Here is a 27,555-nt window from a genome sequence, read left to right on the forward strand (position 1 = left end):
CATGTGGTCAAAATTTCTTTTGTTGAAGTTACGTACGTGCGATATAACAAAGCATGAATAATGATAAGCAAAAACATATTTAATCAATTTTAAAGATACTTATACCCCGATGAATTTCCTTTCATCAAACGTTCCAGAAGAGGGTCGACTTTCCCTTTTTGTACAAGTTGTGTTACGGACATAAACATCGGTCATGGTGGAAAGAGTGACATCATCACTCATGTGAAATGAAAAAAAAAACAAGCAAGTGTCACAAAAAGTCAGTGTTCTTCAAAAATTGACGGTGTTTTCCTTCATCTTCCAATGGGTTTGGGGTCATTCGCGCAGAATGTTTGTTCACGGCGTTTCTGATTGAACAGAATATTTATTTTTACATCATTGAAGTTTTGACCTCCAATTTCACTTGTTTTTTGCGTAGGAATTTTATTCCCAAGGGTTTAACTTCCATGTGTGTAAAATCCCGATTTTAATTTAACTTCACTTTTTGAGTAGGGATTTTATTCCCTACCATTTAACTTTTATGTTTGGAAAATCCCTATTTTATTTGGAAAAATCCCTATGGTATTTATTAGGGAGTGGTTTTAGGATAAAATACGGGTTTGCGCGAAAATCTCCCGAATTTTCATTTTCAAAAGTTGGCAGCTATGCCAGGGGCTCCGGGCAGCTCCACGACAATAAAAAAACCCTACTTTATAAGTTAAGTAAATGAAGAAAAGATATAGGCCTTCTCCCGGGTCCCTGTCAAACAAATTATAGACTGAAAAGGGGCTCGCCCGAAAATGATGTCACTCTCTGCTATTACTACGAAGGTTTCTACAGCTGTCTGATGCGAAGATGAATAAAGAAAAATAATTCAACTGTGTCCTTGCGGGAAATCGAACCCACGTCCTCTCAGTTGCCGGGTGAGCGCATTAGACTACACGGACAGCAACCTAACTCAGGCCAACGTCCACATTGCTGACACTGCCACCAGATGGCGACTATATGATGGCCGTACATGGACCAGACCTAAGGTCTGACTGCCCATACGCATAGGCCTACTCAACCGATAAATATTATCGGGTTTTATTTACTAAACAACTAAATCTCTTGGCCCTTCACGACTGCATACATTTTAAAGCACTTGATAACTTCAAATTTTATCAACTGCTAAATCACTTGCTGCATGTAAACGGGCCTTAAGGAGAGAAAATATTCGTGGCCTTGCGCTCTAGGGCAGTGTTTCTCAACCGTCGGGGCCGCAAGTGATTTGCCCTGTTTCCTTTTTCACCTATTCATTTTTTGCTTGCCTTGTGTTTCACCAGGCCTTCCATTTACAAAAATAAATTAAACTGGCCCGCGGGCTTCTGAAGGTTGAGGGCCACTGGTCTAGGGCAGTGTTTCTTAACCTTTATCAGCTCATGGCCCCCTCCCCTATGGATCACTTTTTTTTCCCGTGGTCCCCCTTGTCCTATCCAGAGAACACTCTACCCTCATCCAAGAATGAGATACTTTCTACTTTTCGAATTTAGTTTAATCGAAACTAAATTTATTATGAATGAAATTTTAATAAATGTATCAGACCAATCTCTGGAATCCTGGCCAGGCACGGATTCAAAAGGTGGATTATTGTCTCTCCCAGGAGTCAAATTATATAGTAAAAAACTGTGTGTAATATACGGGACGATCCAACGAACCTGCACGATGAATCGACCCTCCCAACGCATCAACCGTTGTTCTGGGCGGCCCTCCATACTTAGCTGGAAGTAACAGCTTACGTATGAAAATCACAGTACCAGATTTAGCAGCTCCCCTCCAATATAGACATGAAGACCCGGGTCATGCCCACATAGACTCAAGGGTTAAGATGGCCCTGGTTCTATGTACGGATCTGATGGATTCTGAAAGTAGTAATATTTTTCAACCATACTTGTTTCACTTTTAAAGCTTTTTTTTTTTCTCTCTTCACAGCTCTCTATGACTCCCTTCACCAGCTGTCGTGGCTCACCTTTCTTCTGATTTCCTCCCGTGGCCCTCCTAGAATATCCCAGGACCGCAAGGGGGGGGGGGCGATATGCCACCCCAGGTTGAGAACCACTGGTATAGGGCACTCACCCGGCAAGTGAGACGACATGGGTTCAATTCCTCCCAAGAAAAGTTGCATTTTCTTCCCTGGATTTCTCTTATCAGCCAGTTGTCGAAACCGTAAAAAAAAGGTTTCCGCGAGTCTTTCTTTCAACCGGGCAACCATTCTTTCAAAACGTGGGCAATTTAAAATCAAGACTTCGTGACGGTATTTCAAGTTCCCTTTAATCTTCGTCAATTTCATCACTCATGATATAGGAAATAACGCAATTATTATTAGGTTAGATTTCATATTACGTGTTATACAGCAGTATCAAACTTACTGAATATGCCAATAGCATAGGCACGAGTATGATCCATTCGTATTCTTTATATGGTACAGTCCAACACCTAAGGAATAGGGAAAAGAAGTGAATTTGGTCAAACTTATCTACGATAGAATTTTTTTTGTCTTAGGCCGGTATTACATTAAAGAAAAGTTCTTTTATAAAACTTGAAAAATTTCAATCAATATACTTATTGGTTGTTGTTTTTTTTTCTTCAAGTTTTGTAAAACATCTTTAATGCAACTTTTATAGTATAATGTGGGCCTTAGGGCAAAGGCGCTCGACCTTTAAGAGAGTGTGGGCCACTTCATTGTTTCGAAAACGTGTCACGGGCCGCTTGAGTGATCTGTAAATGTGCCGTGGATGATTTCCATGTGGAAATGTATCGTGGGCTTGAGTAATCTAGAGCATTGCCGCGGGGCACGCAAGTGATCTGGAAAAATGTCACGGGATGTGGAACTGCATCGCTGACCACTTGAGTGATCTGAAAACGTGTCGATCAGTTAATTTTTTTAAAATTAGGTTCGAGGTCGCAGGCAACGTCAGACGGCGATTCCGAGGCCTATGGGTTGAGCATGTGCGTCTTAGGCCGGGATTACACTATAAAAGTTTGATGAAAGTCCTTTTACAAAACTTGAAAACTACAACCGATTAGCCTATTGGGGTTGCATTTGTGTGAATGTAACAGGCACGATTATTGGTTGCATTTTTCAAATTTTATAAAAACTTTTATCAAACTTTTATAGTGTAATCCCGGCCTTAGGGCAATATGCTTTTTTAACTTCCGACGACACAATTAAAGACTATAATACTAGAAATTACTATACTTATATAAGCATCAGTGCTGAGCCATGGGGAAGCAAGTGAATCCGGGGTGGGGGGGGGGGCAATCATTCCTCGAACGAGCCAATGTGAGAAAAATTGTCTTGTCCTGAAATATACAGGATGATTCCCTAAACGCACGTAATTTATTGTCTTTCCGCACACGTCGCTCTGGATAGGCGCGGGAGGGGATTGGCAGGGCTATTTTAAGAGCATCATGGGCCCCCGGGCCAAGGGACTTTTCTAAGACCATACCTGGAGAATTCTCGAAAATTGCAAGCAGTTCTTATTGTTGTGAGTATTGTACTCTTAGTATTGTACTCTTGAGGCCCCCGGGTGGACCCATGTGTTAAGACGGCACTGGGGGGGGGGGGGAGGGGTGGTTAGTCTCCTAGAGCCTGTGAGCAAAATTAGATTCGGGAAGATAATGTTTTGTCCCGTAAAATGAGTTTTTACGAGCTATTTTTTAATAAAGAAATACTTACAAAGTGTCAGCCTCAGCATTAATTTGCCTCATGGCAGCCCAAATGCTTACTGGTATCAATGGAAGTCCTATATGAAAGAAGAGTAAAAAGAAAACAAAAAGCCATGTGTTGTTTATTTCCTCATTTTAATATAATTATATGCCAGTTTTGGATTTTAGTTTTTCCCCATTGGTCCAGCGAAATCATATTTCAAATTAATTCCTACCCCATCCTATGACGTAAAACTTGAAGATACTCTTCTGCTTCGCAAATGCTGCAGTTATCAACCTGTGGAGGTAGAGCCCTTCGCAAAGCATCCACGTGTAGTTGGAGATGCGCAAATACTTCGTGGCTGAATAAAACACCTTGCAACCTATCTGCAAAATACGAATCGACACTCATTCGAAAATATTCAAATATTTTTTGTTTTTGTATTTTCAATGTGAATCAGATAATTTTTACATTGAAGAAATAGGAGGATGAAGTTGATAATGTGACTTACTGAATTCTTTTCCAATTGACTGGTATCGGTATCTGTGATGTGTCCGTTCATGTAAAATGCCTCGGAAACTATGACGAAGATTGCGGTCAACAGGACACTGATGAAGAGATTCCGGTGCATCACGACGCGGAACACGTGCAGTTGCCTGGAGAAACGAAGTAATATAAGTAAAGCCCGCGCGGATAATATGCAATTACAGAAAATATGAATAAGAGTAGGTTTGATACAAAAATAGTCTGTTTTTATAATTGCATGGTGGAGGAGGGGGGGGGGGTTTAGAAAGTGAGCATTTATAGAATTGCGGCCTATCCGACGTTTTTGTTATCCGGCTACCCTTTCACCACATAATCCAGGATAATCCAGGGTTTACTGTCTTTTTCTGCAGACTATGGATATTTATATACGTATATATACAGGACGCATAGCAAACAAGAGGTATGACATTTTACTGGTATCCTAGAGTCATACTTCTAATTCGAAAAAGTTTCCAAATAACGTGTTGATATGTCACTCAGATGTTCGTGTTTCAAGGGGTTGTTTAGTTATTAAAATAAAAATAAAAAACTTTTTATATAGTCCCCGAACGGCCCAAAATCAAATTAGAAAGTTGTTTCCCTGTCTGTATTGATACCAACGAAGAAAATTCCACGTTTTCCACACATGCAATATTCACTGATATATTCGAAAACGGAGGATATTTGGGGGGGAAAAAATCTCTAAATGCCGAAAACCCATTTTACCCGCGTTTAACGCTGCTTTCCTCCCTCCCCAAATTCCCTCCGTTTTTCGAATTCGAATATCTTATGGAATATTGCATTTATGGGCCATTCAAGTATTACGTCAGCAGATTTTGACAATAGCCAATTTTGCAGAAATCTGCCAAAATTAGCAGATTTAGCCAATTTTGATCCCCCTCCCCCGTCAACTAAATTTCGTTAGCAGCTTAGAATATTTCATATCTTCCAAAAGGGTGGTTGATGACGTAAGCAACCTTCAAATCCCCCATTGTCATCTTTCTTTTTTTAAAACCGAGCACAACTCGGGTTTATCACCATCTATGGGCGATTTACTACCTAGTGAGTTGTGCCGGAAGTGTAACTGTGTGTGTGTGTGTGTGTGTGTGTGTACACCTAACAGTTTGAGTGCGAATGTAGTGTTGTGCTTGATTTTTCAGTGGCGAGACTTTTTAAAGGGGAGATCGGCTCGCATTCCCTCATTGTCATCAAAAGTCAGCAAATCCGACCCCCCGACGCTGACGTAATACTTGAATGCCCCTTACAAACTTGGAATTTTTTTTTTTGTTGGCATCAGAAAAGACAGGGCCACAAACAACTTGCTAACTGGGTTTGGGGACACAAAGGCAGGACCGCAACTAGATACTTTGGCGCCCCTTTCATGTAGAGGAAGCAGTTAAAGGGAGAATTCGGCACCCCCTTCTGGTTCAGCGCGCGGGGCACCACACCCTCCTTCTTCCCCCTAGTTGCTGCCCTGCACACAGGGACTTTATAAAAAGTTAATTTTGTTTTATTTCAATAACTGTGCAGAGCCCCTTGAAACATGAATGGCATATCTGAGTACCACAAAAGATTTGGACACTTTTTCTACACTTTTTCTTTTATTAGAAGTATAACTCTAGGATCAACGGTTCGCCAGTAAAATGCCATATCCCCTTGTTTGTGCTATTCGCCCTGCATATGTTGGGCTGGATACAAAGGCGAAAACTCGCAAAAATGGAATTTCTATGAAATCTCTTGCAAAAAAAAAAAAAAAAAATTAAATACAGGATGTCCCATAAATTCGTAAATAGTTTGAAAACTCATAAAAATTTAAGGAAACGGTGTATTTGAATGCTGTTGGAGAAAAAGTTATTCTCACATGAAAAGGGATTTTTTGTTTTGGTACACAAGAAAAAGTTCACAGTTTTGTCGATAGAGGGTGCAACACGCATATCACAGAATTCCATGGGAAAAACAACGTCTTCAATCGCTTCTGTACCCACGATTAAACCCTTTCGCAACCCCCAATAACAGGATAATTCAATTATGAGTTATTGATTATACAGTATACACACCTCTTGCATTTTATAGGACTCCGACTTGCGTATTTCTAATCTATGGAGATAGTATCAAGTGTTGGGTGCGATATAAAGTTACGCCTATGATAGAGGAAAGGCGAAACAAAATTTCTATGAAACCTGATGGAATACAGAAATGCAGCGCTTTCTTTTGGCGGAAATATGAACTATTTTTTTAATATTAAAAAAATTCCCCCTCCTTGAGAATAATTTATTCGCAAAATACATTCAAATATACTAGTTTTTTCTCCAATTTCTTATTAATTTTCAGACTTCTTACGGATTTATGAGACACTCTGTATGTAAATTAGTTGTGCAATAACATATTGATTTTTATGATATTTTAAAATGTTTATCAATGTATAATTAACGTTTATTGCAATAAAATCAGATGAGTGCGTTCCGAAATTTTAAACAAGTGAAACGTATACATAGTTTATGGGCTGAATCTGTTCAATGAACACCCAATGTACAGGGATTTATTACTAGTTTTCCTTAGTTTTATAAAAGGACTTTTCATAAAAGTTCATTTCTAAAACTTTAAGAATTCAAACAATATGGTTATCGCTTACATTCGAGCAAATGCAATCGATAGATACCCTTCCCTTATTAGTTGCATTTTTCAAGTTTTATAAATGAACTTTTATGAAATTTTTACAGTGTAATCCCGGCCTTAATAATAAAGTGTTTCAGGCTCTGCCACGAAACTGGTCAACGGGATAAAATTTCTCGTTTGGTGGCAGGGAGTTCTGGCGTTAATTCATTCCGTATATAGGGTTGTACAGAAATCGCATGTACAGTCGACGCTCGTTATAACGACATAGTGACAATTCCATTCCATTAATAAGTCCCAAATGCTAGGATAAGTCCTAAATGCTTTCATATGACGACTGTCTTTTGCGTTTTCCTTTTGATACAACTACCACCCGATATAACGTCCGTTTTTTCGACGAAACAATGGCGATTGTTATGACGAGCATCGACTTCAGGGAGCGATTCACTGGGAGCCAAATCAGATCGGAATTCAGTGGTTGGGAATCGCAGCAGGACCGCCCTTTATCTGACGCGGGCCCGGTGCGAAAATAATTTCGTGGCTCCGTTGCCCCGACTTTACATATATTGTGGGAGAGGGAAATCGTCATCCAAAGGTTCACGTATTATCACAGAATATAAAGGAATGATGAAAAATAGCCACTCAAAAATATAGACTCTAATGATTATTGACAACGAAAATGAATGAAAATTTTGAATCAGTGAAAACTCACAAATGAAGAAAATTTTGAATTGGTGTAAAAAGTAATCTCGAAATTAATGAAAATTAAAGCGTAATGATCTAAAAACTAATGAAAATTTAGAATTGATGAATTAAAAATGAAATATAATTCCAGTACCTATAAAAATTCATATTTAATAAAAAAAAAGAAAGAACTCCAGAGAATTGATGAAAATTCAGAATTAATGAAAGAAGTCCCCGGATTGATGAGAAAATTCCAGAATCAAATATGTTAAAGATCAAACACACCTAGCTCATTATAAAAAGAAATGTAATTTTTAATATTATATACGTTTTTGTATTTCTTTTCTCGCATTTCTACTACCGTAAGCACGAGTCCCGTGCGACCGCACCCACCCTCTAAGGGCGGCGACGGATTACAGGTGCCGTCTTTTCGTTGTTGAATTTTCTCATACGGTAATATAAGAATATTTCAATATAAAATTTCACAAAAATTAATTTTTAAAAAAATTCCCACAAAAATAAGTTTTTCAGCACACCATCACTTGCAATTGGACCTCCTTCTGAATTACGGCAGACGGTGAATTCGCGAAGATTGCTGATGTGCGATACACATTGTACGGACAGAACACGGCAACTGAGGAATAACTGTGTATGCGACTGGGGCATGAATGACACCTGATGATACGAGTGCTGAAGCGTGACTTAACATGGCGCTGCTTAATTCTTCTGTAGTTCAAACCAAAGAAGAGTGGCGTATGCTCTAACAGCATACTCTCTCTGTGTAGGAGGCTCTGTGTGTTTTCTGTTTGTGTATATGGAAAGAGCGCAAACCATCCCAAGATAGTCTCTGTGGGCGGTCATGTCTGTCTGTCTCTGTGTGTGTATATTGCATATTCCGGAAAAGGAAACGGAAACAAAATTGCCCTTCACCGTTTACGGAGGCTTTGTTTCTTCGTTTCCCGTCACAGTGGAGGCGCTGTATATGTAATTTATATGCATTGTGTATTTAGACCATTCTCAAATCTCTCCCACTTCAACGTGCCAACTTCTTCTTTTTACTTGTCCCCACAAATCTTTTCCGCACTTCTTTTGAAATCCCAGGCTGCGGTCTCCGGCCCTTATGTGCCACTGGGCGCACGTTCAACTTTTCTCCCTAGTCATATTCATTAGCTATGTCTTCACTGGTGCGCTTTCGTCTTTTCAATTCATTTTCAACTCTCACTTTACTTTTCTAACTTCGCGATGCCTGAGATGAACGCGTTAGTTGAAATGCCTTTTCTGTCTTCACCTGCGCGTCAAAACCCTTCATTTCGCAGTAGAAATCAGTCGCTATGGACGTAACAGATGCAGCTCTTTTGGCTGGAATTAGTGGCGCGTTTCTGATATTAAAAAATGTGAAAAAAAGGAGCGCAAAACGAAGAAAAGTTTGGATGAAAGATTATTTAAAATCGCGAAACTTCGGGATACTAAAAGAATTAGAGTTGAATAAAGACATTTTGTTCAAAAACTTTACACGAATGTCTAAAAGAAATTTTTATGAGCTTTTACGAATGGTGGAACTAAAAATAACTAAACAGAATACTCGTTTCAGAGAGGCAGTGCCAGCCGAGATCAAATTGGCAATCACACTCAGATATTTAGCGACCGGAGATTCATTTATGTCTCTAATGTATTTATTCAAAGTATCCAAGCAATTTATTTCATCAATGGTACCCGAGGTCTTGAAGGCAATAATTGAAAGTCTACAAGATCACATCAAGGTAAGTAGTTTTATTATATAGATAAACATAAATATATCAAAACACTTTATAGACATGTACATATATATATATATTTTTTTTTTGGCATTTTTTAAAAATTACTTATTAATTTGAGTTATATAAGCATTGTTACTAAAGTCGTTTGAGTAAATAATTGTCATCTTGTAGAGATCACTCTCCTTGGGGAGTGGATGGTTGTGAATATGTGTAATTTTCTGAACAATTTGCCGGACTTAATATTATCGAATATGAGGAGGTAGATGGCGAGTTAGAGAACGGAGAGACTTCGGAAATTAGATGCTCTGAAGGGTTTGGTTCTGCAGAATTATTGAGTTCTTCCATTTCTAATTCAAAAAGGCAGTTTTGAATACGGTTTCTTGCAATTATTTGATTCCGTTTGCCAAGTTTCCTGATTTGGGATGCAACCATTTGGCCGAAAACATGAAACTCATCTTTGCTAGTTAATACTTTAGCAGCAACATCCAGAAAATGGAACGCCTTCTCTTCTTTTTTTTCATCTTCAGATAATCCCCTTTTTAAATTTCTCTTTGATCTTAAGGCCCGTTTACACGAGACAAGCGCTTTAGTGGGCAACTTAATTTTAACTTACCGATTCTTCGTGAAACTGTCCACACGATAAGTTGTAAGTAGGCGCTCATTGGATAATTTTTGCGAAGGTGAGCGCAGTTAGCGCATGCGCTCTTCAGTCTACTCAAATCCACGGAGAGAGACAGACGCAACGCGCGGGAGTATAATAATAATAATTTTTTATATATCTGGCATTCAGAGAGGTGCTTTTTTTTAAAGCTCATCGCTTTCGTAACGATGGATGAAGATGATCAGGTAGAACTTACGAATACTGTGATCACAGCCACATTATATGATATTTTTTTAAAGAATATAAATTTATTCAATAAAAAAGGAGAAACTATATCACTTGCGCGAGAGCAACACACTGAGCAAGAAGTAGGTCACGCAAGGGAAACAGTTCGCTTGTCCCCTTTTTTCGCCTCTGCACCCACGTAAGGGGGGCGAGAGATGACGCCACAGGGGAAAAAAGAATACACAACATATTATAAACTTATGTAAGAGTTCTAACATCGAGAAGAAATATAAGATTTCTCTATTTCTCGTCCAAGTTGTAAATATCGATTATATGATATTTTAATCGAAGTTGAAGAGGAGATAAATTATGAATTATGGAAGCCGAAAATACGGGAGAAGATTCTTGGCATTCGTAGAAAATTCTAAGGGTTAAAAATTAAATAATAAAAATTCATTAAACAAAAATTATTTCCAAATTTTCGAAATCATTACTATTTTTTAATTTAATCTATAGAGATGACATCTTTATGTTAAATATTGGATCATGTATTTTTACAACAGATGGCAGCAAATTCGTTCTGGACGAGAGAAATATTCGAAACCCCCCTCCAGTTTTAAATAAATAAATCCTCCCCACCCGATATATATTTTTGAAATATAATCTTCAATTTTTTTCCACTCCTGACATCACGTCGACAGAATATTCTATAGCTTTTTCCAACATCGAATAATTTTTAGCTTGTTTGTTAAGGTAATTTTCATTTCAATAGTTCAACAAACATTCATGGCGAAGATATTTTTCAACAAACTTGAAGGTTGTGTCCTCTGGTCACCTCACCATCCAATATTTCCGCAGAATTCTAGCGAAACTTCAGGAGACGATGGAGTATGAACAGGTTCACGCTTGAGATCAAAATAAACCCCTCCGTGAGAGAGCAAAATGACCCCTCCAGCGCGGCAGGTCACGCCCACTGGCGCATGCGCATACGTCTACTTAACCGGAAAAAATAGAACCGTTCTTATCTCACTTACCACTATATCACTTGTGCACTTGCGCACTTGCGAATTAAAGCCGTGTAAACGGCCCTTATCGTCTGCATACATTGTATCGTACTTGGCAAGCAACTAAAAATTAAGTTACTATTAACTTAATTAACAACTAAAGCGCTTGCGTCGTGTAAACGGGCCTTTAGACCATGTTCGTTTTCCGAAAGATTTGCGGGCTGAGATTTTTGAAATGTATTGGTCTCTATCAAACTGCTGTTGCTAGTTGGAGACTCAGTTGTTGGTTCAGGTGCCATAGCCTCAACTGGAATATCCTAAAAAAATATTTCCTACTTTAAATTAACAAAAATTTTTTATGAACAAATTATTACTATGTAACTACTAAATCATCTATTATCGCTATATATATATTATGTGTGTGTCGCATTTGCTATAGGGTTTATCAATTACATTATCGGCACATAATAAGCAGTTGTTCTATGAGAAAAGCTTTTTGAAAACGAGCAGATAAGCTGTTATTATTCTCAAAGAACTCACTGAACTTTTTCTTGGAGGGTATGGGTTTTTTCTAAACACTCCCACACGCAATAGCATATTATATTTACACTATCCACTTTGAGGTTGACCTTTCAGGGGCCCTTTTTAAGACGTCCCCAGCTGTAAATTCTTCCCTTCTGGTTTTGAATACACTCCCACACACACTCTGCTTACCACATGTTTACATTACATAAATTCTCGTCGGGAGGGAAGGTTGGGGTTTTCATCACGAAAAATACCTTCTGTTATATAACACACATATACACACATAACACACTTCTGTTATATATATATATATATATAAAATCCTTTTAAAAATTTTTTTTTATATATATTTATTTTTCTAGTTACCAGCTGAGGAGCAACAATGGAAAAAAATCTCCGACGAATTTGGTGCACGATGGAATTTTCCCCACTGCATAGGTGCACTGGATGGGAAACATGTCGTAATACAACGACCAGAGAATTCAGTGGGGGAATTCTATAACTACAAAGGAACCAACAGTATCGTCCTGATGGCTATTGTAGACGCAAACTACAATTTCATACATGTAAACGTTGGTTGCCAGGGACGAATTTCCGATGGAGGTGTTTTCAGAAACACCGAATTCTATAAAAGACTCGTGAACCACGATCTAAAACTGCCTCAAGACGAACCTTTATCTGGCCGCACAACACCAGTCCCTTACGTAATGGTTGCGGATGATGCCTTTCCTATGGTAGAGAACATTATGAAACCTTATGCAACTGATTTGAATCGAGGATCACCGAAAAGGGTGTTTAACTATAGGTTATCGAGAGCAAGACGCATTGTAGAAAATTCGTTTGGTTTACTTACATCTGTATTCCGAATTTTTCGGAAACCTATAGAAATTAAAATTGAGAGTACTGTAGTTGACATTGTACTGGCTTGCACATATCTCCATAATTTCCTCCGTTCCCAACCAGATGCAGCAAAATATTATTCACCTCAAGGGTGCTTTGATAATGAGGATCCCAGCACTGGAGAGGTAATTCCAGGATCTTGGCGACGCGTCACTGCAGGCGATAGTGGACTGAGTAATCTTCGTGTACTTCCACGGAATACAACAAGGAATGCAAAAGAAATCCGGGAAGAGTTTATGAACTATTTTATGTCAGCACAGGGTTCCATATCGCGTCAAAACAAATATTTGTAAAAATAATTTACACAGTAGTAGGCTAACTCCGTAACACAGGTTTTTCCGCAAGAATATTTGAACAGAAAAGAACAAATCTACTCGTATTTTGATATTTAATCCAACCATAAGATAATCAACATGTTTTCAACTTCTTATTTGATTCAATTTATTTTCTTTATTACCATTGATTCAAGTTGAACGAAATATTGAAATACAAATACAAATACGACGCCACAACAGGCAAATTGCCCAACGAGGTGGCTGACTTAAGAACATCATGGATCCCCGAGCCATTCCTTGGAGGCCCCACCCACTACTGCTACACCACACATGCACCCCCCCCCCCCCGCGGAACCCCCCAACGAATCGGTACATGCGGGAATGTGCGTGTACGTGTAGTGCAACCTGACGTAAAGTTTGTTTCTGTGTAATGCCTGTTATGTGTCGTGCTGTCATCTGCCCCCAGTTCTTCTAACTATGAGTGAAGTGTTATGGTTGAAAGATTTACCATTGTAGGACTGTTGCTCTCTGTGGCGAGACTTTTTAAACGGGGAGATCGGCTCGCATTTGCGCCTTGAAGTTGGGAACCACAGAAAACCAACTTCAGCCGACCACCACTGTGGGGTTCGAACCCGGATCCTCGCATCACGAGTCCGGCACTATAACCACTCGACCACCACAGCGGCAAATGAAACAGGTTGTGAAATAAATTTGAAAAATGTGCTAAAACCATAAGCAGATGTGCATTGAGGGCCTCCCACCTGCTGTCTAGCCGCCTTTCTCCCGTAAAAATTTGGATTTAATTAACAACCAATTACTAAACTTTTCTGAACCCTCCAAAATTGCCGTCCTGGGCTATAAGTCGCTTAGCCTCCTTCCCCCCCTCCCCATTCTGTAAATACTCCTGTGAATGTAAGAATTTTAAAAATCGATTTTGAATTTTATAATGTTATCTCTGTATACATAATTATTTTGTTTCAAAAGAATCACAAACTTCACACCCTGAACCAGGGTCCCAAGGTCAGGATCTTAGTAAATTCATAGTGAAAAGTGTAAGTACTGAAATAAAAATATATTGAAATTCATTCCGTACTTTGAAGTACTAGCAGCTTATCCCATGCGGTGCCATGAGCGAAATAATTATTTTTTACAGCTTTTTATGTTTATACAGTCGAGGATTCGATAATCTTATTTAACAATTATTTTTGTATAACTTGTTTTTGTATGAACATGTTTGTTAGCATTTGTTTCTGAATGATTATTTTATTCATTCCAAATTTTTAATAAATTATTGAAATTATAACCTCTACTTACACGATTGCTTTCTTCTGTTACGCAGGGTATAATATCCACGGTATCCCTAGTTGACCTCGGGGTCAGCGAATCCAAAATAAACAACATCGATTTATAGGCAAACCACGAAGAATGGTATGTATCTTCGGCACCAGCACCACTCTTTTTTGAAATTTTCTTCTGGTGTTCCTTCGAAAAATAAGACCGTAAACATTTGATCTTGTTTTTCACGCTGTTGACACTCATGCCGTATTTTGGAAGATAACACCATATAAGCATCGTTTCGCTTGGTTTTGTTCGTGTAGTCCTTGTTTTTTACGTCCCATAATGAATCAAGTTCCTTATAATCTTCTATAAACATTAGAGTATCTTCGGGAGACATCACGACACAAAAAAAAAAAAAAAAAAAAAAAATACTTTCCAAGAAACCTAGTTGAAAGTGCAAGGAAATCCAAGGGTGCTGGAAACACGTGTGCTGCTACTAGCGACCGGAAACATGGCCGCCTTTCAACACGATTTAAGGCATGCCCCCATCACTGACGTCACGTTCCACCAAGCATGCCTACTTAGCGCAAAGAAAACGCACCAGTGAAGACATAGCTATTGGGTTCAGCTATCCATTTTAGTCAAATGGCTTGCACGTTGCATTGAGTTGATGGCTATTTTCATTGGGAGAACGACGCGAGTGATTCGATATTTGCGAGCACGGGGCAAAGTGTGGGCCACCACTTTAACTCTTTGCTAACTTTTTTCCACATAACTCTGCCTTTTTCGAGGTAACGGAAGTAAGGTGCTTTGCATCAGTCCGGGGTTGTGAGCGGTTCTATCTATCTATCTATCTATGCTAACAGTAAAAGAAAGCTATGAGGACTTCGTACTGTGGCGTATTTACAGAGCGGCAAATTTGAGGAATGAGTGGCCAAAAAAATTATTAGAATGGAAGAAAGGCGGCAAAATCTGTATAACCCTAAATAAATCTAACGAGTGAGTGAGTGACCCAGAGAGTTTGCAAGCACGCGAGTGAGCAGAAGAATGACTTAGAGTGTGAGCAAGCCTGTGGATAACCAGGAGTGTTCTAGAGCGTGTGCAAGCATGTGAATGACCAAAACAGTGACATAGAGCATGTGTGTAAACGTGTAAATGATTAAATGAACGTCCAATGGAACGAGCAAGGAACCATATAAGTGAATGATCAAAAGAGTGAGCTAGTATGTGAGTGACCTAAACAGTGTGTAAGCATGTGAATGACTGAAATAGTGACTTAGAGAGCGTGTGAGCATGGGAATAACCAAAAGAATGACTTAATGTGTGAGCATGGGAGTGATTTAAGAGTAGTCAAGGAAAATGGACTAGAATGGGAGAAGGGCCATAATGCGCCATACCATAAATGCGCCTCTGACTTCGTAGCCGATGGTACACCTTCTGTAACCCCGGTGCACGTTGCTTTATGAACGACACCGACATTTCACTGCTTTCATTTCTCACAGGGTCATCCCAACATCACAATCGGCCTCTGGTCAAAGTAATGTTCTGAGGCTCCCCTATCAACTTAAATGCTTAATTGCTTAATTTCAAAAATTAATATTACTGGGTCTGATTAATACGGGTGGCTCTATCAACACAGCAATAGTAGATACTATATATAGTGTTGGCTCTATGCGACCGAGGTCTTCGAGGGGTAGCATGCTTTAAGACGGCTCTGATTTTTCGTTCTCGTTGTAGCCGAGCACAGGAAGATAACGTTTCCCGCTCTGCATATTGTCATTATGATTTCAATTTATTTATCTTTGAGCGCTCCTCTAGAACTTTGTGCATCTATTTCAAAAATATCGTGTATAAAGTGACGTGAATTTTTGTTGAGACGCTGTGCATTGTGCTAGAATCTCGTCATGAGCAACCGAATTCGAATCACGTTGGCGGCGCTGTGGTAGTCGGCTTCGAGGTGCGAAAATGCTAACCTACCTTTTATTTAAGAAAGTCTCTCTGCCGAAAACATTCAGACCTTCAACTCGATATTTACATAACGCAAAAATTCAGGCATCCGTCATTTTCACTTCATAATATGAGAGACAGATGGCAGCAACACTAGAAGACGAAACACGCATAACTCGGACAACATAAATGCTTTAAGATCCCATACATGCTCGCAGAACACACGTTCCAGCATGTACCAATTCGTTAGAAATTCCCCAGAGAGTTACTACAGTTTACGAGGAGCATGTAGGCTACTGTTAACTTAGTATAGTAGTATTCTAGTAGAAAATTACTCACTTGTAGCATATGAAGATGAGTATCGCAGGGAAGAGCAGGGTGATTGATATCGCCAATGCGATTATATGCGTTTGCTGCATGGCCACGACGTCCTGTCATAGAATTAAAAGCGACAAAATTATATTGGTCTTTTGGATTAAGTAAAGCAATTGAAGCACAATGTAGACAACGCATGGTCAATTGAATTACATCATGACAACGTGAATAATGAACTTACAAAAATTTTGAAAATTATTATTTTGAAATTCGGAAACATTATTAAAAAATGAATCCAACGATTCATTACTCAATTATTATTACAGTGGAACCTCCCCTAATGGAAACTTTTTGGATCCCCGGTCCAGTAGAATAGGGTGTTCATGTACAGGGCTGTCTTAAGAGCATCATGCCGCCCTCCCCCGGGCCAAGTGGTTTTTCTGAGGCCCTACCTTGGATATCATAGAAAATTTCAACCGGATCTCATTTTTTTATGAGGCTGCTCCTCCTGAGGCACCAGGGCCGTGCCCGGGTAGGCCCATGCGTTCAGACGGCACTGTTAATGTATTTCGTTCCCCGTTAGCGGACGTGAAAATCAGGCAAACTAATTTATAAAGTTTTTGTCATAAACTGAGAATTAATCCTTAATAACTATGATTATGTTTAATTTAAGTTCATGTTAGTAAATATGAGAAATTGTCAATTAGTTACATAACTGACTGAACATAACTATGGTCCAGGATACTGATTCCGAATGGTAATGTTGACTTTATTTATCGATACGTGTGAAGAAAACCAACATTACAAAACTGATATTGTTGTTTTACGAATGTTTTCATCTTCTTCATGCATATTTTAATTTGATTTAATGTTCGTTGCAAAATATATGCGGTGCACGTATCATGTGCGGGAAAAAAAATTATTTATTGGTTTAATGAGAGAGAGAGAGAGATATTAGAAAATTTTCCATATTTATCAGATTTTCCAATTTCACTTGGAAACTGGCTGTTACCCGCGGCTTCGCTCGCGTGGATTTAGTAATTTGAAAATTACTTTGCGGTGATTCTCACATGTAACATTTGAATGCTTCATGACTCCCTCCTCTCCCCCCTTGAGGGAGGTTGAATTTTCAGCAATCCCATCTCAGTAGGCATATACATGAAAAAATATAATACTGACCAAATTTCATATTTATAGCTTCAGTGGTTTCGGCCAGGCCATGATCGCCCCATGTAACCTTTGAACCGCCTTATGATCCCCCCCCCCTCCCCGAGCGGTTAAAATTTTAAAAGTCCCTCTCCTTAGTGAGTCTTCAGATCATATTTCCTCCAAACATTTGGTTCCACCGCTTCCACCTTCAGAAATTTTTTCTCCCATTACCCCCCACTCAAGCCACCCCATAGGATGCTATGTTATACCCGTAGCTTCCCTGAACTATTCCTACCCCCCCACCCCTTAGGGAGCGATATTTCCCAATTAAGGAATAACTGCTTTAGATCATAAAATAAAACTACTGACCAAATTTCATAAACATAGCTCCAGCGGTTTCGGCTCGGCCATAATGAATCGGTCAGTGAATCAAACAGTCAGAACATGTTATTTTTACATGTATAGATTATGCATAATAACCGATAAAAGTGCGAAACTTAATCAAACTTTCTTTATCGAGACGATTGGTGATTATGCTTAACCACCGGTGTACACTTTTACAGTAACATATAAAATTTAACCTTAAAGTATATAAAAACCAATTACGACTGAACCCAAACGTCTATAAATGTGAATGTCGCATAAACGAGACTCCACTGTGTTTGTATATCGTACCTCCCCATTAGCGGACACATTTTTTGGTCCCATGAGTAACCATTATCGAGAGGTTCTATTGTATTATTTGCGACTCAAAAATGAAGGTTTTTTTTATTGAAGGATTGATCACTCACTTCCTGCTGAGAGCAAAGCGTGTAATTGCTCCATTCATGATTCAAATGATTTCGGTACCACAAACCAGTTTTGGTGCAGTTTCTGGAAACAGATCCTGTGACAAATATTAGAAATAATGGTAAATAATTATTTTCGAAATCATCTTTTTATATTTAAATATCCCTTTATAACCTGTTCAGAAAATTCACACTGAATTTACCGCCATGCAAATTCACCGAATGGAAAATTCACCAACAGTTTGACGAAATTATAGGGGACTATACAACATCGGCTAGTCTTTAGAGCTAGCTTGCTCTTTCGTTCACTCACTCACTCACCAGATCACTCGGTCAATTATTAGTTAGCTCATTCTATAACTCACTCGGTCACTCGTTATATCGCTCACTCACTTACTCCCTACGCTGCTGCTCACTTACCCACCAGGACACTCACTTACTTCCTACGTTGCTCACCAGGGTACTCTCTTACTTTATAGGTCACTCACTCACAATGCCGCTCGATATATCAGTCAATCGCTTTCTCCGTAGGTCGGTCACTCAATTGATCTCTAGGTCACTCACTTGATCTCTTGGTCACTCACTTGATCTCTAGGTCACTCACTTGATCTCTTGGTCACTCACTTGATCTCTAGATCACTCACTTACTCACTAGGTCCCTCACTCACTAGGTTGCTCACTCTATCACCTGGTCGCTCACTCTGTTACTCTCCAACAAGGTCTCTCATTCTATCACATCACTAACTCACCGGTCGCTTACTCTAACTAGGTCTCTCACCCTGTCACTCTCCATCACCAGGTCACATATTGCTCACTAGGTCATTCACTCTACCACTGGGTAGCTCGCTACGACACTCACTCACTAGGTCACTCTGTCACCCGCTCACTCACCAACACTAACCACTCTGACACTCACTCACTAACTGCTGTATTATTTATTGATTCTCTCTCGGTCATTCCTCGCTCACTTACTGACTCATTGAGGGCCGTATTCACTGACATGGTTTAAATTGTAGTCATAATTTTTGGGTATAAGAGATCGACACGGATTGGTTAAATTCAGGTTTTTAGCCAATCTATGTTGATCTCTTACCAAAAATATTCTTATCCAAAAATTGTGACTACAGTTTAAACCATGTCGGTGAATACCGCCCTGACTCGTGTCGAACCCTATTGCCACGAATTTTCCATCGATGAATTTTCGGCGGTGAATTTTCCGTAAAAACCGGTTATAATGATTTTTATTTTATACATAAAAATGTACCATCTAGTTTTTTATAACGACACGACAAAAAGTTCTACTCACGAGTACACACCGGTGGTTCCAAGTGATGGTACACGTGCGATGGGCAATCTATGACGGCTACCGTGTCATTTGGCGTGTCTGGCCAACATCCCCATCCGTCCCATGTCCTCGGGCAATACGTACCTTCTGCAGGAAGAAAACATTTCTCACAACATCATAATCAAATAGTCAAATCATTACATCGTCACAATTAAGATAAACTTCACTCATGACAAGAGGAGAAAGAATTATTTAGAGCATAGTTTTCCAACTTTTTTTGTCCCATCGCCCCCTTCTTCAGAAATTTTTTTCTCCCATCGCCCCCTAACGTAATCTAACCCATAGGATCCTATGTCATACCCGTAGCTTCTACCGCCCCCCTGGAATTTTCATCTCCTCCATAGGGGGTGTTAACGCCCACGTTGGGAATCACTGATTTAGAGTTTTGCATTCTCAACCATGGAGAAGGACGATAAAAAAGATCCCATAGCTTATTATGAAATGGAAAGAATTGGCAGCTATGAAGAAATTGGAATAGAATTATTTTTGTGTGTAATAAATGCATGAACTATCGGCATAATTTTTATGCAAATTTGAACATTCACCTGTCTGGTCATAACAACCACCTTTTTTCATTCACCAGGCACGGATCCAGGACGATATGACGGGCAGGGTGAATTGTATAAGTTCGTTTTTGATCGTCCCGTATATTACGGGACAAAAAAATTTCCGTATTATTCGGCTCTTTGGAGTTCGTTCATCGCCTCCTTTTGGGTCTGCCACCTGAGTGGAAGGCAGGAATCTTCAGCTGCAAATGAAGCCGAGGCAGACGTTTTCAGCTGCGAATGGATCCAGGGTGATGTGTGATGTGTTGGAGAAGCGACTAATTGTGTAGGTGCATCGGATCATTCCATATTTTACGGGGCAGATAAATTTAGCACATATTATGCGGCTCTTAAGAGGGTCGATTGCCTCCAACCCCCCCCCCCTCGGATCCACGCTTTAATGAAGGAATACATCTTCAGCTGAGAGTGGAGCGAAGGCGGACATTTTTAGCTGCGAGTAGAGTGGGCTCCTGTGGTGTATATGGATAGCGCACTCGCCCGGATTGCAAGAGGACCGGGTTTGACTTCCGGTGGAGACCATATGAATTTTCTTTCCCAGTTCACCTCGGCATAAATATCCAGAAAAAGTCTTTCCTCCATACATTGGGCTACTAATACTAAACCACACATGCACCTCGTCCATTTTTCTCTGCGGAAATTCTAACGAATTGGTAGATGTTGGAATGTCCGTGTTGTGAACCTAACGTGAAGTTTTGCTTCTGCGTAATGCTTGTTATAGTCATGCCATCTGTCATCTATATTTCAAATTGGGAGTGAAATGTAATGATTGAAGATTTGCACCGTTGTAGGTCTGCGGCGAGTTTTTTTAAAGGCGAGAACGGCAAACATTCGTGCCTTGAAGTTTGAACAGGAAACCAATTTCAAATCATAGTTTGGGACTAAGACTAGGCGCGGGCGGATCTGTAGGGAGGGAGGAGGGTGATCGGGGGGATCAAACCCCCCCCCCCCACTAAGTGAAATGTAATAATTCATGAAATTCTCGGAACTTCTATATGATATGGCAACAACAAAGTCAATAAAACTTCGCTAAAAAAAACGAGTGAAACCAGGACATTTCTCAAAAAAGTCGGGATGAAGAAGAAAAACGAGACTGTCACGTAAAATACGGGACAAACTGCGGGATATATGGTCACCGAGACTAATTTTTTTAGCAATTTGTATAACCCTTTCCCAACAGCGAGCTCTAGACCCACCCCTGATTGAGACGGAGCAAAAAAAAAAAAAAAAAAATCAAAATAATGATGACTAACCCGTTGTCAGCGAAGTATTCAACATGGCCGCACAGCATCTATCGCTGGACTCGCAGCATTGCTTCCAGAACAGGGCGTGTTTCGGTGAAGCGAACGTCTCCCATATTGGACTCGACGTGTCACTGATGTTCGGGAGGAGGCTCACGTTTTGCGTCGTATCCCAAAGATATATGCCGTTAAAGTCGAATTTTTTACTGAAAGAAGAAAAACATACACACACACACAAAAAAAAACTAGTTAGTGTCATAATTACTGCTGGAAAAATTTAAATTCATTTTCAAAATTTATAAAACAGTGCTAATATCTCATTGTTTTCTATTCAAAGATCCATAATTAGAGTAGAAAACCTTTTTTTTCGTAAAATTCATAATTTTTAAGATTTTCCGGCAAGAAACGAAAAGCTAATATAATTTAATGGAAGCAGTGCTGCATTTAAAGGTGGGCAGTTAATTAGGTCCAGGGCAGCATTTACCAAACGCGGGGCCCGATGGGAAAATAATAGCGGGGGGCCACATGCATGTCAACAATTTCGGGAGACACCAATATTATTTTAAACAAATTTAGAACCTTTTTTGCCTCAATTTCATACATTTATTGGGGAGAAGGTATCGGCATCCATTATTTCAGAATATGCAGGAATGCTGAGAAATAGCCATAGTAAAAAAAATTTGAACACACAGTTATATGCAAATTAACAGAAAAATTAATGAAGATTCAGTACTGAGAGATTAACTAATGAAAGAAACAATTCCGAAATTGATGAAAATTTTAGACTCTATTTCCGATTGTTTTCAATTTATAAATTGAAAATAATCGAAATAAATTTCTAGCTCCAATGAAAATTCAGAATTAATGAAAGAAGTAATACCAGAATATTGATTAAAACTCCGAATTAATGGCAGGAATAATTCCAGAATGAATGAAATTTCACGCTTATCGAAGAAATAATTCCAGAAATAAGGAAAATTCGGAATTTAAGGAAGAAAAATTCGAAAATTGATGAAAATGAAGAATCAATTCAAGAAATAATTTCAGAACTGATATTATTTCATCATTCCTGCATATTCTGAATCCATATTGTTTTTAATTTTTGTTAACGATTTAAAGTATCTTCAACTAAATGGACATTTAATTAGCTATGCTGATGACACAGCCATAACCATAGCAGCAGAAAATTATGATATTCTGAAAAACCATGCAGAAGCAGATCTGTGCCAAATAAATATTTGTCTGAATAGTAATAAACTAGTCCTGAATCTTAAGAAAACTACATATATCAACTTTCAACTTTATAGTGATAATAGAGTACAATTGAAATTGCAGTGTCACAAATCCGGCTGTCCTTTTCATCATTGTGTATGCCCCACGATTTCTGAGGTTGATGAAATGGTTGAATATCTGGGAATAACGTTAAATAGAAATCTTAAATGGAAATCTCACGCTATTGCAATCAGTAATAAACTAAAATATATAAATATAAGATTTTACCATCTGAAAAGCATAATTTCAAGTGGATTTCTCCATACGCTTTATTTTGCATGGGTTTTCTCTATTTTACAATACGGTATATGTATTTGGGGCGGTGACTACAGATCTAATTTAGAACTAATAAAAAATAATTTAAGGAAAACCATCAATGTAATGTCTAGTCAATATTCTTATTCATCGAATATTGATTACAGTGCTGATTATAGATTTGATATACATAAACTTTATTTATATCGAGTTTTACTGTTTCTACAAAAAAAATCCAAACATGGTTCACATTGCGACGCACTCCTATACAAACAAGACAATATGGATATCTATATGAGGTCATAAAACCTAAAAAGACACTTATTCAGAAGCAATTTTTATATTTAGAACCAAGATCTTATAACACATTAAGTAATGATATAAAATTAGAAAGAAACATAAACCGCTTCAAAAAATTGCTTGTAGATTACATTAACTCCTGTTAACTCAATCTAAAGAAACACCTATGTCTGCCGTGTGTTTAACTGTATTTTATTTTGTGAAATGAAACATTACTGGTGAAAATAATAACCATACCTAGTACTGCGGCCTACCGTTTGATCAACTTATATTACTTATGTCCATTTATGATGCTGTGCATTGTGTTTCAATAGCCTGTGTTTGCCAATCGATAAAATTATTTGTGGTTTGGACAGATCATATATAGATCTCTTGGGTCTATTATGGATATTTGGTTTTTGATTCAGCCCCCCCCCCCCATCCCACTGTAATATGTTTTATATGGTTTGTGTCAATAAGTTCTAAATTCTAAATTGTGAAAAGTCACTAATAATTGAAAATGAGTGCGTTGCCCCCATAGAGCACGGAGCCAGGTGCGACCACACCTGTCGAACACACCTCCTCCCTACCCGAGAGCGGCTCTGGGTAGGTCTCTTGCCCCAATTAATTAATTAATCAAATTAATTCGAATAATAAACTTCTCGAAGAACACTACTCACTTCTCTTTGAACACCGAATCACTCATGTAATAGTAACACGAGGCGCAAGAGAAATATTTGAAGACCTCAGGTCTCATGTATATATCATCGGAGAACCTACAGAGATCCTCATCTGGATCTGTATGGTAAAAATATGGAACTTTATTGGACTTCATCAATTTCAGCAACGGCTTGTCCATTTTTACCTGTGAATAAAAAAGCGAGATTTAAGATTGATTTACTAAATTATGAATGATAATAAATCATCACTCATGTTGAAATTGAAAACTTGGGTGGTGTTTGACAGTTGTTACGATTAACTCAGACACTGGTCTGAGTTCAAATCTGAGCTAAGGAATGGTAGGTTTACCAGTATGTGTCAAACTGACAAAGTACGGTCACAAAATGCTGATGGAATTTCTTTCATATAAAAGCTAGACGTCCAGACAATCTTCATCCTTCACCAAGTAAAATCCAAAAAATTGGTTACATCAGCGTTTCTCAAACATTTTGCCCTTGCGGAAACTTTGAAATAATATCCATGTTCTAAGGACCCCTCGAAACAATATCCATAATCTAGGGCAGTGCTCTCTACATAATAGTTCCCCATAAATACGCGTTCTAGGATACTATCCATGGTCTGTTAGCTATTCCAAAGACAAATCCGATGATACTTATTTCATTATGTCAGTACCTACCACGCGAAGGTAGGCACAAAGAGCGTATTCACGTCAAAACTTGCTGCCGTGTCTATGACACAGCTTACCCCATTTTTTTTTAGATTTGTCTATTAAAAAAAAATTGTCTGAAAATCGTTAAATTCTTTTTATATCAAAAGCATCTAGTTTCGTTCGAGTCATGTCGGCATAAAAGATTATCAGGAATATTTTTTCGTCACCCTCAACAATATGTTACTGCTTTAAAACAGAGGTGTCTAACGTTATGGGTTTATTGGGACACATTGGACGAAGACAAACAACCTGTGGTGAGCCGCATTGACAGAAGAATGGGCAACAAGATAAGAATAGGGGAAAAAAAAAACTTCAGATGAGAAATACTTTGCTCACAGTTCAGCTATTTTTAATCAGTTTAAGTGATTTCACCCGTTGACACACTGAGGGACTGTACTCGACGCTTTAAAACAGAGGTGTAAGCGCTCTACTACATACTAAGCTATAAGTACACGCATGCTATCAAAGAGCTCAACGGGCAATGCGTTGAAGATCCCCAGGTTTTGAACCAAACATTTTTTCACACGCTTTTGCGGCAAAACATAATTACAATTGCACAGCAAATATTAGTAAATAATTCAGGGGACGTCAGTTCAGAATCGCTTACTGGACCTAGAGTGGACACCACGGCTTCAAAACAATAACATCTGTAAAGTACAGGGTGTCCCATGAATTCGTGTATAGTTTAAAAATTCATAAAAAATTGAATTAATTGGTATGTTTGAATATAGTTTGAGAAAAAGTTATTCTCATAAAGGGTGATTTCTTTGGACCAGGGAAAAAAATACCAGCTTAAATTTTTGTCAACAGAGGGCGCTGCAGGTCAGTCCGACAGAAGCGATTGGACCTCCAAAACGTTCGTAAAGCTTTCGACGGCGATTCGTGGCTGAGGTAAAACAACTTCACCAGGAGTGCTTCATCCGCCAATGTCAAAATCACAATGAAAACTTTATGAAAGCGCCAATAACAGGAAATGAGCTGTTAATCACACCCTGCATTTTATTGGATTAACATTGATCTCTGGTGATTTGCTTTCGTGCCGACAAAAATGTAAACAATTTTTTTCTGCGCCAACACTAATCCCCCCATGAGAATAACTTTTCGTGAACCGCATTCAAATCTCCCAATTTCTATGAACTTTTAAACTATTTTAACGAATTTATGGAATACCCTGTATATATTTAAGTATTCAATCAAAATGATTTACTTCACTGAGAGACAACGGCAGGTATATCAGCAACAGTCCCAACGGCAGCATTTTGTCGAGAATTTTCCTACGCGATGTAAATTTTCTATGGGCTTGAAAACTGCACGTTCCTTGGTGAGGTTCCTTGAAGAACGCGAAACACATACTCTCACTCAGAAGTTAGAAATTATGAAATATCTGCTAACATATAGTCTCAAACCATGACGCAAAACCCTGGATGAAATAAACTGCAATGTACACAATCGAACAAGACTTTAGTATTTGAACGCTTCCATGGATAAAAGTCGACGCGAAACGACGGTGCTTTATCGTTTTTTTTTTGTTTCAAACACGCATTCGATACGTTGGAAATACCTTATCTGCTCGGAAATAACAACAGAATGATAATAAAATAACAATAGGGCGAGAGATTATCATTTTCAACGTGAAGATAATCTCTCTTTTCTCCCTCTCCATCATTACCTACAATTTATTTAGATGTAAATTCGATGTACTTTCAGATAGAGTCTCATTTTTGACCCGTTATCTTTTTCACGAATGCCATCTATTTTCGTTATGAAACACACGCGCACACGCCTTTTTGATGTTTCATCCTTGGGGAAATCGAAACGTTGTTTTTTGTTTTAGTTTTTTGCAATTCTTAGCGGAAATCGATAAGCGATAGACGTTTTCTTTGAGATCGTCTAGCTTTTGGATCTTCATTAGAATATATTACAATCCCTCCATTTGATGAAGTTCTCGTCCATTTCACGTTAAGATAATATATTTAAAAGTTCTGTTCATCTGATTGTATTCATTCAATTTATTTAATCTGGTTCAGTTTGAAGTTGGCTTAATTTTCTGAGGTCGTGACACATTTATTGCCGCATCGTCGGTCTAGCACAGGGTTTTTTAACTTATGTGTCGCGACGCAAACTTAAGTCGCAGGGACTTCCGAGATGAGTCGCACAAATTCACTCACAGCCTGGAGAGAGTTCTTCAGCTTTCTTTCCTTTCAAACCGAGCACAACTCAGGTCTATCGCCATGGGCAATTTACTACCTAGTGAGTTGTGCTGGAAGTGTAAGTCCGTGTGTGTACAGACTGTGTATCTAGCGGTGTGTCTGATTTTTCTGTGCTGCCATCTATATTTCAGAAGGGAAGTGTAATGATTGAATATTTGCACTGTTTGTAAGGCCTGTTGCTCTCTGTGGTGAGACTTTTTAACGGGGAGATCACTCGCATGGAGTTCTTCAGCTATGGGAAACGACCAAAACTTGATTTCCAGGGGCTGCCTAGATAAGTCGTACGAAGTCATGTACAGCCAGGGGTTCTTGATCTATGGGTCTCGACCCAAACTTGATTCGCAGGGACTTACTTCCTAGACGAGTCGCGCATGTCCACTTAGGGGTCATTCAAGTATTACGTCATTATCGATGAGGGGGGGGGGAGGTTTCCGATTTGCTGACTTTTGATGACAAGGGGGGAGGGGGGGTTTGGATAATGCTTGCGTCATCGACCACCCTTTATGAAAATATGAGTTAGGATTCAGAGGGGCAGAGCTGATGACGAAATTTTGCTGACAAGGGGGGGGGGTCAAAATGGCTAAAAATTTGCTTACGTAATACTTGAACGTCCCATTACGGCCAGGGATTCTTGAGCAATTGGTAAAGGATATAAATTCAGAGTTGGTGAAATTTATGGATAATACGAATTCAGAGTTGATTGAATTGATAAATTTAATAAAATGATAAATTCAGAGTGGGGGAAGA

At 38.9% G+C, this 27,555-nt stretch overlaps 1 protein-coding gene and 1 long non-coding RNA gene across 2 annotated transcripts in view; both read right to left on the minus strand.

Moving 5' to 3' along the window:
• The window catches only part of LOC149069303 (calcitonin receptor-like), a 37,679-nt gene extending 11,588 nt beyond the window's left edge, over nucleotides 1–26,091 (minus strand). Inside the window, exons 1-10 of the mRNA XM_089249915.1 lie at nucleotides 25,806–26,091; nucleotides 23,889–24,073; nucleotides 21,415–21,608; nucleotides 19,560–19,685; nucleotides 18,257–18,351; nucleotides 16,341–16,432; nucleotides 4,179–4,323; nucleotides 3,903–4,053; nucleotides 3,698–3,764; nucleotides 2,388–2,454 (exon numbers count right to left, since the gene is read on the minus strand). Of these exons, the coding sequence (XP_089106041.1) occupies nucleotides 2,388–2,454; nucleotides 3,698–3,764; nucleotides 3,903–4,053; nucleotides 4,179–4,323; nucleotides 16,341–16,432; nucleotides 18,257–18,351; nucleotides 19,560–19,685; nucleotides 21,415–21,608; nucleotides 23,889–24,073; nucleotides 25,806–25,949 (1,266 nt within the window). The 5' untranslated portion in view covers nucleotides 25,950–26,091. The remainder of the gene's footprint in view (nucleotides 1–2,387; nucleotides 2,455–3,697; nucleotides 3,765–3,902; nucleotides 4,054–4,178; nucleotides 4,324–16,340; nucleotides 16,433–18,256; nucleotides 18,352–19,559; nucleotides 19,686–21,414; nucleotides 21,609–23,888; nucleotides 24,074–25,805) is intronic.
• LOC149069304 (uncharacterized) lies at nucleotides 11,177–14,270 on the minus strand. The gene is made up of 2 exons (XR_016195083.1): nucleotides 14,091–14,270; nucleotides 11,177–11,393 (listed from the first exon to the last, which is right to left on the minus strand). It is a non-coding gene; the product is annotated as an uncharacterized LOC149069304 (long non-coding RNA).
• Nucleotides 26,092–27,555: the final 1,464 nt, after the last annotated feature.

This window comes from Pholcus phalangioides, unplaced genomic scaffold, assembly GCF_987345545.1.
Source record: "Pholcus phalangioides strain wild (caught in Gottingen) unplaced genomic scaffold, Ppha-v1.0 ptg000022l_1, whole genome shotgun sequence".
Taxonomy (NCBI): Eukaryota; Metazoa; Arthropoda; class Arachnida; order Araneae; family Pholcidae; genus Pholcus; species Pholcus phalangioides.